Genomic DNA, 15,260 nt, shown 5'->3' with positions numbered 1-15,260 from the left:
TGTCCAAGAAGCTTTGCCTCTGAGATGGTTGCCTCTCATTTTATCCTCTATATTTTAAAATAAGCCTCCAGCACTTAATATGAATGTGCCTTTATTTCTTGCAACCAAAAGGAGCCTGTCCAAATTTATCTTAAGAAGAAAAACAAAACAAAACCCAGACCTGCAATATACAGCACATGAAAAACAATTCAGGCATAAAAAAATACTACATTACTACACAAAAAGGCTATACAGTCTGAGGCTTGAGTATTTACTTTAATACAGGGAATTTTTTTAATGTGCAATGAAAATTACTACATAGTTCAGAAGATAAATGAAAATGTGAATAGTTAAGCACCCACCACAGTCTTCTCAATGCCATTTAAAAAGCAAGCATTCTTGGAACTGTAATTCAAGAATCAAGGGGAAGTTAGGAAGGCATTAACAATTCTGCTTATTTTCCTAGGCTCTTTACAAAGGTGAAAGCAAAAGTTAATTTTCAGTTCATAAAGCTCATTTTTAAAGATACTTAAAGATAGCTGATCTCTCTATATATTTGTGAATCTTTTTGTCAAAACCAAAATAGGTTATTAGAAAGAGGATATATATTGTAGCTAATCCACCTTGACAAAAAGGAAAGCAGGCTCTCCTTGTCCGTTGAGCCGAGAGCCCTGTCTCATGTCAATCTGAAAATCTGTGTAAACACATAAGCTTCCAATTATGGGCCTAAGAAAATCACCTCAAAAATCACATTAAGCACAAATAAATCACTCTGGTTTCCTTGGCAATCAAGTACTTTTTAAAAGCTTACTTTCCAGCTGTTATTGTTTTGAAATTTAGCATTCATATCTTTGCATTTTCAAAGCATTATGCAATTCTAAATATTTTTAACAAGTTAGTAAAATAGTTCTGTATCATCTTGAATTTACAACTGAGAAAAGGATTTAAACAAAAAGGAATTTTTTAAGGATACATAATGAATCCTAGTGGCAGAACTAGGATACAAATATTTGACTCTCTAGTTTCTAGTTCAGAAAATTACAGGTATACAAATCATTTAGATAAATGCATTTTTAAATACATTTCCCTATTGTACCACTGTTCTGGAAATGCCTGTAAGAAAACAAAATCCTTGCCTAAAAGTTGGTTCATGATCTCTCCTTTGGCAGTAAGAAAGAGCTTGCAGATGATACAACCGTGTCCGTTTCAGGGAATAAGCACTTTAACCGGGTATTAAAGAGACTGGGGATGTTTCCCCACGTTAAAAATGTCCACTCACAGGGAGCCTTTGAGGCATTAAGGGGTTATAAACCCAGATGGGATCATAGGTGTGCTTACAACATAAATTCAAGAGTATCAGAAAAGAAAACACACAGGGTCACTTTCTTCTGAAGACATAAATTACAATATCTTGTTTTCAAAGTGAAAAATGTTGCCCTAATCAGTATCTACACAAGCTCCATTTCCTGTATGGCTCCACTTCTTTTATTCATGGCTTGTTTTTAAATACTCCAAGTAAGCCTGGCATATGACATTAAAGCTACTCAAATTCCAAGCCTCTACTTTGAACAGCACTTTCATATATTAAGATTTCTGAAAGTGGAATTTTAATGTTTATTTATTTATTTTTGAGAGAACGAAAGAGCGCGAGACAGCTTGAAACAGGGGGAGGGGCAGAGAGACTGGGGGAGAGAATCTCAAGCAGGCTCCATGCTGTCAGTGCAGAGCCCAACGTGGGGCTTGATCCCAGGAACCATAAGATCATAACCAGAGGAGAAATCAGGAGTCAGAAGCTTAACTGACTGAGCACCCAGGTACCCCTGGAATGGTTTTAAAATATATCTTGTGACTATAAACACTGCCACACAACTGCTCTTCCTCATAAAAAATTAGTATTTAATATTAAAATCATGTATTTATGACTTGAAGCAGCATTATAATCAAGTTGACAATACAAAGAATTTAATTTAGTAGGTAGCAAGTATTATGACACCACATTTTAATTCTGAAATCCCACTGTTAAACACAAATATTTTCTATTTGAATTCTATTTAATAAACTTCAATTTCATATTTAAAGCAAATTATCAAGTGATTCACATGCTATCATCATCATATATTCATGAAAAACTTGCTATCAGCTAAAGCATTATACTGTGTCAGATGTGGCCATATAACAACTCACAACTGTTTAATACAATTTTGTTACTTTTAATGGTCTTTCTACATTTTCTGCTGTTAAGATTCAGGCTATATTCAACTGGCAAAAATTACAGATTGATAGTAAGTGTAACGGAGACGTGGCAAGTCCTTTGTAAATACTGTTAGGAGGAAAGTAAATTGGCAGTCCTTTTGGATTTCAATTTGGCAATAATTGACAAAATTTTACATATATTCACATAGTACAACATGCAAATTCATGTGTAGTTTATCCAACAGAAATCCCAGCCTAAGTGAGCCAAGATATACACATGAAGATCAACACAGCACGGTTTGAAATAGTGAAAAATGAGACGAATCTGTGCACAAAAGAGGCACCCCAGCAGGCCTGAGACTGCAATCCTTAGAAAGGTTGGCTTGCAAGGCTGGTCCCTGGCTGACATCTGGGAACTTGGCTGGTGAACAGTTCCCTACGCAGAAATACAGCTTTCCCTGAGGACCCAAACCTGGCATATGAAGCCATCATGGGACAGACGTACTTGATATCTCAGACCCACCCTACACTGAGACTTAACTGGTTTTAAACTTTCCTTACTGCTTAAGCCACTGTGAAATAGGGTATTATTGCTTACAGTCCAGAGTATTCCTCTGTCTTATGTAAAATGACACTGAAATTATAGGCAAGAGTCCTGTATTTGTATCCCAGATGCATCACTTACGAACGCTGTGAATGTGGGCCAGGCACTTACCATCTTAAGACAGAGTTTCTTCATTGTATAAGTGAAATGACAACCTTGTATTTTGTAAGTACTATTATGCAAAAACAGAGGGCAACTTTAGTTTTACAATGTCTGTAAATGTTAATGATCAGACAAGCTCTAGTAAGTAACCTAGTACACAAGAGGCCAATAACAGATCCATACCTCCAAGTGCCCTAACACTAGAATTTTTAAATCCCAGAAGCTCTACCCAATGTCCACATTATGAAAACCACCCCATCTACTACTGGGAATATCTGAAATCAGGGAAAACAATTTTTTTTGATAACAAATGTGATATCATAGATTCTTATAACAGTTTATTTGGGCTAGCATTAGTATTTTGATTTTAAAAGATGACAGATATCACACATTTTCACTCACAGGACATTTGCAAAATTCCTGAATTTACAGTGCTAGAAGACAACATGGAGTATACTCAACTGTAAGACAGGCGGAGCCAACTACATGGTCTGGAGATGGTCTGCTAATGGCAGCAATTCAAACAACATAACTTAAGTGATCTCCATTTAAAGGTCTTAAATGAGAAATTAAACAAAGGCACATCCACAAAGCTATAGACATTTTTTTCTGTATGTACGACACATTCTAGAATTCACATTACCACTCTTAAAGGGTTTGTCAGAAATAATTAGTATTTAAATGTATTTAAATAATGTACTGAACTAATCATATATGTACATATGGACACATGCCTACATGTATCTATATATACACAAACAAACATACATACATTCATAAATGTTAGGCCAAAGGGAGCTTTGAAACAAGCACCGGAGAATATTTAATTGATTGCAGAAGTAGAAACTGAGCTTCCTAAATTATCAATCATTTAAGTTACGGACCACAGAAGTTTCATAGGTTTAAAAATAAAGCAAATAAGGCAAAAATTGTATTGCACTCAACCATACAATATATAGAATAGTTAATACACATCATAAACAAATCCATTACCAGACTATAAATATAATTAACCACTTGCATGTAATAAACATTACTATTTCAAGAACAAGTATTTTAAATAGTTAATATTATCAGAACTGTAGTAATAAAACATCACAAAAAGTTTTCAGAAACAGTAATAATCTGAAAATAACAGGATTATTTCTTTTACATTCTAAATCCAAACTTTATTTCCATTTATGCAGACTTCATAAACAGAAATGGTAAAATTAAATTCTGAAGTAAATTTTTATTTCTAATTTTTTGTTCCTTTAGTATAGAACTATGTTAAGATATTGTCATTTCAAAGAAATAACCTACAGTTTCCCAGAAGAATTATTTTTAATACAGTCTTCCTGTTCAATATACAAAAAATATAATCTTTTCTTCTTTCAGAAAGGTCAAAATTAAGAACTCTACACCAGGTTCTTTGTTCTGGATTTTCTTTTCCTCTTGGGTGCCGTGAACTCTAAAGACATAAAATTAAGAAGTCTGTCAGGTCTAAAAAATAATACTTTAACTGATAACACACATTTAAACTATATAGCTGCTTAATTGGAATGCCTTCAAACAAAGCTCCAAAAATAAATCCTAAACCAACATACAGGATTTTCTTCAAAAGGATACACTGCAGTTGAAAATCTACTAAGGTAGGTCCTAGTCTTCCTAAATCCTATTTAATAATTGGCTACTTTGAAGTTGTTTCATAGGGGTATGCTCTCCCTATAACTAACACAGACCCAGTAAACCAGATCTGAAAGGTATACAGACCAGTGCAAAGAGAGATAAAGATGTGATTTTCATTTCAATTAAACCTGAAAATGTAACCCAAACCCCTAGAACCATACATCTTTTCGGATACAACAGGAGATGCCACAACTTAACACTCAACTGAGTGTTTATCTAGAAATAGCTGTGAACCTAAAAATTACAGATCATTAAAACAAAATAACAGAAGATACAAAAACATGAAAATTATGAAAGATGTGAAGAAGTGAAATATTCCCCACCAATGAAAAACAAAAGAAGAGTGACAGGAAAAGGAATGAGAAAAAACAAGGAAGAAACTAAGAAGAAAAAGAGATTCCAGCAATCTTCTAGATTCCTAGAAGAGAGCAATGGCCAGGATGGAGTGCAGCAGAAACAAGACAGCAAACTTTCCACAGTAAAACAGGTTCAGAGGTCAGCAAGAGACTTCTTTAAAAAGATGAAACTGACAAAATGCCTCATGTGTGTGAATGTCCTAAGAGGAGATTTATACAAATGAGGAAAAGTTTGAGGAAAAATCAGTGTTAAGTCTATAGAAAAAATAAATAAGGCAAAAAATAAGGAAAAATAACAAATCTACAGATTAAGGAAGAATCATACTATATTACATGGCTCTACTGCCAGTAATGTTTTGTAAATGCTGAATACTGATATAAGTAAAATAATAATTAAATTGGGAGGCTGGAACTGGGAAGTATACATGTGTTTGAGGTGGGATGTGAAAAATATATTAAAGAGACTTAAATCCTTGCCTTCCTCAGTGGAAAGTCAAGAGATAATCCACAAAAGAAGTGACAAAATACACCTGTTATTTAAAGACATGGAGGTAATAAACACCAAAACAATAAAGAGTCAAAAGTGATGAAGAAAGAATGAAATAGGAGTCAAAGTCAGAAGACTGTGGCTTCTTATAATGAATATTATAAAATCATTTTAATTGTTAAATCATGTGCATATGTCATGATTTAACCAAATTTTTAGAAATCACAAAGTGAAAGATTTTATTTTTTTAATGTTTATTTATTTATTTTGAGAGGGGGGAGGGGCAGAGAGAACAAATCCCAAGCAGGCTCTGCACTAACAGCTCAGTCCCACGAACCGTGAAATCATGATCTAAACTGATATCAAGAGTCGGAGGCTAAACCGACTGAGCCACCCAGGTGCCCCACAAACTGACAAAAATGGGACTTGCCAAACAGCCATAAAAGTGTGTATGTGTGTTTAATTGTTGACTCACAAAATAAAGTTGCCAACCAAGACTAGAAAGAAACTATTGTGAAATTCATCACAAGATTGTAAAGAACTGTTTTACGCTGCCATAAGCAAATCACAGAAGCACTCACATTTCTGAAGGTACAAATATTCTCTTTTAGATGTCTATTCTTTGTCTTCTATATACTTGAATAACACCCTGTTTCTACCATAATGAACTGGGTTGTTTTTCTCCCTAACTAAACTGTAAGGTTCTTGAAGGCACAGACTTATCTGATTCATTCAATAAACATTTACTTAAGTCTACTATGAGCCAGTCACTGCTCAGATCTACATAACTGTGATCAAAATAAAATGGTTCTTAAATTCTAGTAGTATATGTCTTTGTAGCCCTGTACATAGCTAAGTGTTTGAAACATGATAGGCACTCAATAAATGCTGAATGAATACAGAGCAAAAATGAAACAAGTCCTTACACATTATTCTTAATCCACATTATATTCATTATTGGATTACCAATTATCAAGCCTAGCCTGCTAAATTTAACTTATTCTCTGTAATACTATCATTACCAGAGGTAATATTATTTAAACTGTTGTTTAATAAAACTACAAATTATGAAAACTACAACTACACTAAAAGGTATAGCCATTTTAATTCACGTCATGCAATTTACCACTAAATACTTACAATCATCATTTCATAGGTGAAAATTTTTCCTTAGAATTTGAAATAACTATTTTTTAACAATAAAATCTTTTTAAAGTTTTATCCAAAAATTTGTAACTTGTGAACCTTGCCATTTGTTAGGAGTACTCAAGCAGACATCCTCATGATGAGGCATATTCACTTACTAATAACAGAATGTTACCTCCACTTCTCACCTCAATCGACCACTACCTCTCCTTTCCATTTATTTATTGTCTTAACATTTAAAGTGTCATGATTTATGGTATATTAATACTAAAATTCCCCAAGTGTCAAAGAAGAAAGTACCATAGGAATATACAGCCAACCATCAAGCTCTTTAAGGACTCTAAACCTTGACACTGTAAGACCAAACCTTCCATCAGGAGCTTAACAAAATTTCATCTGTACCTGTTTCACTAAAACTTTCATTGTCCTCTTCTTCTTCTGTAATTACAGGCATACTCAGCCTTAAAGATTTATCTTCTTTATGTACATTCTGCATGTCATCTGGAAATAGTTGGGAAAATGATTTTATACAAAAGCAAAGAATGTTAGTCTTTGAGGAAATTTTTTACACAAATAATGTCATTATTACAATAACAAAAATTAGATATTTAAACTAAAAGCTAAAATTGTAATGATAAAGAGAAATATGCATTTTAAAACATGTATCTGTTTTTAAGTACTAATACATTTGTATCTATGCTTTGAAAATAACCTAAGTCTTCCATTAAAGTAAAGAAAATGGAGAAAAAGGGGAAAAATGAAATTAACTAAACATGAGTATCTTACTCAAGCTTTATTCACACACATCACGGGTTATATCTACAGACATCAGGGAATAATCATGTGTGTTATTTCAACTTTATTAACTAATCACAAATGTAATTTTAAAGTTAATGGCCTTGTTTTTAAATGTATACTTTCTTTTCTCACTATATATACTCTACAAGACAGATTTCTCTAGTCATAATTTGCCATTGACTTTCCATTTTCCAAAAGATTTTTCTACATCAACCTTCTGGTGCCTGAAGAAATATCATAATCAAATTTATGAAACACCGTTGTCTTATCAGGTCCCATTTAGCACATAATTTTTAGGTCCCAACATCAACACCCACATCCAGTCATTCTCTATTCCTTATGCTGACTTATTCTTTTCCCCAATCCTTTTACCACCTGATCTATTATTATATGTGAATTTCTTTCTCTATGGTCTGCCTCCTCCCACTAGAATGTAAGTTTCACAAAGATAGATTTTGATTTAAGTTAAGGCACCCCCAGCACTTAGAAAAGTGCCTGGCATATAGTAGAGCCTCAACAAATATTTATTAAATGATTAAATATGAATTTGACTTTTTTTATACCACAGTATTTCATTTAGCACATATGCTAATATGTACCTATCAGTGCAAAAGGCAAGAAATTAAATGAAAATAAGTTTAAGCTTTCTACTCTGAACGTATGTATGCTTGGGACCTTAATGAAGTATAGACTTTATGCAGTGAATAGACTGCTCTAAGGTAGAGTTGAGTAAAGGGTAATAAGCTTCCATTTAAACACAATTCAAGCTTAATAAAATAATACCAAGTTTCAAGTCATTAAAATAGAATTTTACCTTTACTTGCAAATCATAAATATTATAGTAAATTACTACATGATTTTTAAGATGGTAGTTTTAGGAAATCTTTTTGTATATCTAATCACTTTTTTTTAACTTGAACCTATAAAATTTTTCAATTCGCAGAATTATAATCAGTACAATCTACTCAAAGTTACCAATCTTTTAGCAATGTCCATCCATATCCATTATTAATGGTTTTTCCCTAAATTCACATTTACAACCTAACAATCTATCCAACAATGTCAAAGGACTGAGTTAAAAACTGACAGCTGAGAAACAAGTTTTCATCTAGTCACATGACGATTAACTACATTTTAGAGATGGATTTCTACATTAAGTTTAAAAACTAAAAAGCAACGTTCTCTAAAAGCTCTTAAAAACAAATACAGTGCTTTTGTATTTGGAAACCAAATACAAACCAAGAAGTACAATACAAATACAAGGAACCAGGAAGTAAGCACACAAAACTTCAGATGTTTATCTCAAAGTCCACACAGTAAATAAAGCTTATGAACTTTAGTCACCAGTATGTTGCATTTATTTATCCAGGCCTTTATCCAGAACCTGATTGCATTTATTGTACATAAAAACTGAATTGAATGGCCACCCAGTTTCCTAAACCATTACAGTTAAGAAGGAGCAAAAGGGCCAAAAATTGCAACAAGCCACAATGAGAGTAGAAATAAGACACCCACCACAATAAATATAACAGAAAAACTTTTTACAAAACAAGACCTAAGAGCTGACAAAGTACTGTATCATGAAGCCATAAGTATAAAGATAAATTTCCCCACACGTAACATATTTTTTTTAATGTTTATTTATTTTTGAGACAGAGAGAGAGAGACAGCACACAAGTGGTGGAGGGGGCAGAGAGAGGGAGACACAGACTCTGAAGCAGGCTCCAGGCTCTGAGCTGTCAGCACAGAGCCAGACGTGGGGTTTGAACTCATGAACTGAGAGACCATGACCTGAGCCGAAGTTGGATGCTTAACCGACTGAGCCCCCCAGGTGCCCCTTAACATATTTCTTGATACAATTATTATAAAACCCAGTAATGTAATATACTTATGATGATAACTCTGAGTCGTAAAGAGAAAATTTATGTTTAGGGTACACTGTTCTAGAAAAAAGGAGAGCAGAAAATACATTTTAGTATTTTTCTCATTATAAAAATAAGTGCACATTGTAGAAAACAAGAAATATATAGAGAAGAATGTTTTAGAAAGATATTAACCAGAATAAATAAACTTTTAAAAAGTAAATGTTGACATTTAAATCATTAACCTCAGTTATCACAAACACTAACTCCCCAGAGCGTATCAGGTAGATGGTTATACTGTGCTCAAAGCTACCAATGTGGGACACAGTTATAACTAAAGACTAATGCTCAATCTCAAAACAAATGGTTACTAGACATGCAGCTAGAATACAGTGTACCTAACTGCATGTCTAATTTGAGCTCCAGATCCTTATTTCCAGTTACCTGAGAAACAGCAAGTATAGCAATTAAAGATTCAGGCTTGTATTCAGACAGAATGCTATTCAAATCTCAGCTCTATTTATAGCTAGGTGACCTTGGACATGTGAAAAAACTGTGGCAGATCATAAATGTGGCATAAATAATAGCCGCTATCTTCTTCACAACCATATCATTACTATTATTGATGTCCTCCTAGAAATGTGCATGCTATGGTCTAGGAATCGGGAACAGATATAGCTGGAGCTTAAATAATACAAATTTAGGTAAATCCAACCAATACACTGAGCAGTTACTTATGTGCCAGACGGCTCTTATAGGAATTGAACCTGAAAAGGCAGATCAGGGCAAATTCTACCCCAAAAGAAATCTTCACCCTGTGATCATTATTCCTGTTAAAGGCACCAATACTCCTTCAGTTGCATTAAGCATCCTTATCTCACCCCTCTCCATCAGCCTCTGTGTTTGGTGACATACCTCTAAATTGCATCTACGTTTGGTTATAGACATTGGTTCTCCTATCTGTTCGTCTGCTTGTCTAATTCCTACCACCACCTGGCCAGATGCTCATTACTCCTAAACAGCCTTTTACTTAGTGTTCCTATTTTCAGTTTGTCCCCACCTATCCACCATACTACTCCCAGATTGATTTTCTTCAAAGAAAACTGGTCATACCACTTTCTTGCTCAGAAGTCTCAGATGACTCCCCACTGCCTACCAAAGTCTGCTGGTTCCACATTTCAGGGCTGGTCACAATAGAATCCTCAACATATTTTTCTACATTAACTCCTCAACCCATCCTTTACACTCCAAGCAAAATAGAGTCACTCTATACTTCCAACTACCCTGACTTTTTTTCATACCAATCCCTCTACTTGTCTTAAGCCTATGAAATTATTGTTACGTTTATTTTATTAAAAATAAAAAATCTCTGGGGCGCCTGGGTGGCTCAGTGGGTAAGCGTCCGACTTTGGTTCAGGTCACGATCTCGCGGTTCGTGAGTTTGAGCCCCGCGTTGGGCTCTATGCTGACAGCTCAGAGCCTGGAGCCTGCTTCGGATTCTGTGTCTCCCTCTCTCTCTCTGCCCCTCCCCCACTTGTGCTCTGTCTCTGTCTCTCAAAAATAAATAAAAGGTAAAAAAAAAAATTAAAAAAAAAATTAAAAATCTCTGAATTTTCCCGATTACTAAAGTAACATATAGTTATCACATAAAATTCAAACATTACAGAAATTTATGGACTTGGAAATTCCCCATGATCTCATCCCTGAGAATTAACCACTGTTAAAAAGCTTCTAGATTTCTTCAATGATATATATTGTGTTTATGTCTACATATATTTTTATGAACAGAAATGCAATCATACTCCTCTTTAAAAAGACATTTTTGGGGCAAGTGGGTGATTTGGTCAGTTTAGCGTCCAACTCTTGATTTGGGCTCAGGTCAATCTCACAGTTGGCAGGATCAAGCCCTGCACTGGACTCCACACTGACAGTGCAGAGCCTGCTTGGGATTCTCTCCCTCTCCCTCCCTCTCTCTCTCTCTCTCTCTCCCTTCCTGTCTCTCTACCCCTCCCATGCTTTCTCGCTCTCTCTCTCTCTCAAATAAACTTAAAAAAAAAAAGTCTTTAAAATTAAAAAAAAATAAAAAAACATTTTCACTAAGCAATGTCTTGATAGATTTTGAACATATTTTCATGTCAGTATACATAGAATTTAGCTTTTTAATAACTGCAAAATATTCTTTTATATGGGCTGACAAATTTATATACCCAACTTTTTAATGTTATACATTTGAGTTGTTTAGTACTTGCCATTTCAAATAATCCTGGAGTGAATGTCCTATTTTTGTCACTTGTAAAGGATAAATTCCGAGAAATTAAATTGCTACGTTGAAAGACACATACCTTTAAAATTTTGACAGATGATTCCAAACTGCTGTCTGAAAAGGATGTGCCAATTTATACTCCCACTTAAATTCAGATTCTACATCTTCACACATTCACTATCAATGGGTATTCACTTATACTTAACCTTTGCCAATCTAACAAATTATATAAAAATCATATTTTAATTTATATTAATTATTGAGATTAAATATCTCTTCATATGCACGTTGACTGCACTTTGTGAATTGCCTGCTCATCTCCTAAGCCAATTTTTCTACTGAGTGGTGGCCCTTTTGTTACTAATTGGTAAGAGCTCCCTAAAATTAGAAAGGTTAACATTATTATATGTGCTGCAAGTAGTTTTACAAACTCTTTTGCATTTTATAGAATATAAGGTGTCTCTTGGAAAGAGCATGAAATCAAAAATACCCTTTCACATTAGGGAAATGAATTTTTGATTAAAAAGAAACTATGAAGTAAGCAGATGGACCTCAATTAACATACAGACTAACAAACCACCTCTGCTTCAGAGTATTTACAATACCTTCTGAGCCACTTTCTTTCTCACGGGTTAAATCCTCCCTAATACTTCTAAGTAAATTCAGTAACAAATCTTGGATGTGATAAAGAACCAGTTCTTAAAGTTAATTTCAGAGGTGATGAAAATGTTTCAACTACATTAAGTAATAAAATACAGTTAGTGAAGGAAGTGATATTTCATAAGTTACACCTGCCAAATATTTAAGATGAAAAGAAACTTTCATTGAGACGCCTAGGTGGCTCAGTCAGTTGAGCATCTGACCAGCTCAGGTCATTGACCTCACAGTTCGTAAGTTGGAGCCCCGCATCGGCCTCTGTGCTGTCAGTGCAGATCCCGCTTTATATCCTCTGCCCTCCCCCTTTCTCTGCACCTCCCCCTCTCCCTCTCTTAAAAATAAACATTAAAAAAAAACGCTTTAATTTCTTTCCCATCTTGCACTTGCTTCTCCTTTGTTCCTCAACTACATTAAACACACACACACACACACACACACACACACACACACACACACACACCCTATTTCACTACCTGTTTTTTAGGGGTTTAAGAAAGCAGCCTGGTCAGTTGACCTCTCTCTGCACTTGTGTGAAGGTTGATTACTAATAAAAAATGCCCCTGCAGCTTTTGAAACCTAAGTTCTCTTTGGTACCTTAGAAAAAAAGTCTTAATCTTCCAGAATTTTTACATATAATCAAACTAATCAGTCTTTTCTTTATGTCCTCTCATTTGGTTTTGTTTTGGTTGTTGAAGTATTGTTTACATATAACAAGAGTCACCATTTTCAATTACAGGTTTAGGAGTTTGGACAATGCAGTTGTGTGATTACCATACAGAACACTTCTATCACATCGAAAATTTCCCTTGTGCCCTTTTGCAGTCAACACCTCCCTCCACCCTCAGTTTCTAGCAACCAGTAATGTTTTCTGCCGCTACAGATTTGCCTTTTCCAGAATGTCTTATATGTCTTTTGTATCTGTCTTCCTTCATGTATTTAGCACCGTATTTAGCACAATGCATATGAGTCGCCCATGCTAATACATGTTATCAGTAGTTTCTTTATTCCTGCATAGTATCCACTGGATGCTTACTCCACGGTTGGTTTATCCAATGACCAGTTGAAGATATATAAGCTGTCTACAATCTTTCACAATCATGAATGAAACCATTATAAACTTTTACATACAAATTTTTATGTGAATATATAATTTTTCATTTCTCTTGGGTAAATACCAAGGAGTAGTAGGACTCCTGGGTCATATGGTTAAGTTGTGTGTTTAACTTTATTAGAAACTGCCAGTCTTCTAAAGTGACTATACACCATTCTGGATTCCCACCAGAAATGTACAAAGGTTCAAACTGTTTTGTGTCCTTATCAGCTTTTGTTATTGCCAATTTTTTTGTTTTGTTTTTTGTTTTTTGTAGCCATTCCAACAGGGAAAATAGAATGTCACTATGCTTTTAATTTGTATTCCTAATAACTATAAGATGTCAAACATCTTTTGATATGTTTATTTGTCATCTATATATTCTTTTCAAAGTGTCTGCTCAAATCTTTTGCCCATTTTTTAATTGGGTTGTTTGTTTATTATTAAGTTTGGACGGTTCTTTATATATTTGGATACAAGACCTCCATCAGGTCTGTATTTTACAAATATTTTCTCCAGTCTGTAGTCTGGTATTTTCGTTTTCTTAACAGTGTCTTCCAAAGAATTTTAATTTGAGGCAAGTCCAATTTGTCAATTTTTTCCCTTTATGGCTTGTATTTATTATGTCATGTATAAAAGTCTTTGCCCAATCTAAGACCACATTTTCTATGTTTTTGTCTATAAGTTTCATAATTTTAGGTTTTATATTTAGGTCTGTGATCATTTTAAATTAATTTCTGTAAATGATGAGAGGTATGAGTTGAGGGTCTGTTTTTTGCATATGAATATAAAATTGAAGTATGGATCTATTTCTAGGATGTCTTATTCTTTTCCATTACCTTGTATGTCTGTCTTTTTGCAGAGAGCACAGTCTTGATTTCTGAAGCTTTACAGTTATTTCTCAAAACTGTTTTGGCTACTCTGGTTTCTCTTCATTTCCCTATATTCTTAAGAATTAGCTTGTTAGGGGCGCCTGGGTGGCTCAGTCGGTTGAGCGTCCGACTTCGCTCAGGTCACGATCTCACGGTCCATGGGTTCGAGCCCCACATCAGGCTTTGTGCCGACAGCTCAGAGCCTGGAGCCTGCTTCAGATTCTGTGTCTCCCTCTCTCTCTGGCCCTCCTCCCATTCATGCTCTGTCTCTCTCTGTCTCAAAAATAAATAAATGTTAAAACAAAAAAAAAGAATTAGCTTGTTAATTTATAAAAAATATCTCTATTGGGATTCCATTTAAGCTACAGAACAATTTGGGATTAGCTGACTCTTAACGTATTGGGTCTTCTAATCCATGAAGTCCATATTATCCCTCTATTTGCTTCATTTTTCTGATTTCTTTCATCGTTTTGTAGTTTTCAGCATGCAGATCCTGAACATATGTTGTTACCTATATACCATGGTATTTTGTGTTTTGGGTGTTATTGGGTGTTTTGGGTGTTATACTTTTTAACATTTTTTTCAATTAACAACTATTCCATTGCTAGTACAGAGAAATACTAACCCTGCACCTTGTGACCTCGTTAAACTCACTTATTAGTTCTGGTAGCTACTGTGTAGATTTTTTGAGAGTTTCTGTGTAAGAAATAATTTCATTTGCAAACAGACATAGTATTATTTCCTCCTTTCCAATCTAATGTCTATTCTTCCTTTTCTTGCCTTACTTCACTGGCTAGGACCTCCAGTAGATGTGTAAGAGGAGCAACAAGTGGTCATCCCTGCCTTGTTTCCAATTTTAGGGGGAAAGTATGGTCTCACCATTAAGTATGATGTTAGTTACAGTTTTTCACAGAAGTCCTTTATCAGGGTGAGGAAGTTCCCTTCTAACGCTAATTTTCCCAGAGCTTTTATCATGAGTAGATGCTGGATTTTGTCAAATATTTTGTCTGTATCTATTGAGATGATTATATAGTCCTTCTCCTTTATTCTGCTAATTTGGTGAATTATGTTAGTTTATTTCCTAAATAAACCAGCCTGATATTCCTGGGATAAACCTTAGTTTGTCCTACCAAATTGTCCTTTTAATATACTGTTGGATTCAACTTGCTAACAGTTTGTAAGG

At 34.5% G+C, this 15,260-nt stretch overlaps 1 protein-coding gene across 2 annotated transcripts in view; it reads right to left on the bottom strand.

The window, feature by feature from the left end:
- Nucleotides 1-3,203: 3,203 nt before the first annotated feature.
- SNAPC1 (small nuclear RNA activating complex polypeptide 1) overlaps nucleotides 3,204-15,260 on the bottom strand; it is a 33,160-nt gene continuing 21,103 nt past the window's right edge. For both annotated transcript variants that reach the window (XM_047862601.1, XM_047862602.1), the window contains 2 exons: nucleotides 6,938-7,036; nucleotides 3,204-4,328 (listed from right to left, as the gene is read on the bottom strand). In XM_047862601.1, coding sequence (XP_047718557.1) covers nucleotides 4,276-4,328; nucleotides 6,938-7,036 — 152 coding nt within the window. In that variant the 3' untranslated portion in view covers nucleotides 3,204-4,275. The remainder of the gene's footprint in view (nucleotides 4,329-6,937; nucleotides 7,037-15,260) is intronic.

This window comes from Prionailurus viverrinus, chromosome B3, assembly GCF_022837055.1.
Source record: "Prionailurus viverrinus isolate Anna chromosome B3, UM_Priviv_1.0, whole genome shotgun sequence".
Taxonomy (NCBI): Eukaryota; Metazoa; Chordata; class Mammalia; order Carnivora; family Felidae; genus Prionailurus; species Prionailurus viverrinus.
Note: the sequence above shows the minus strand (reverse complement) of the source record. Positions and strands in the feature narration are given on the sequence as shown.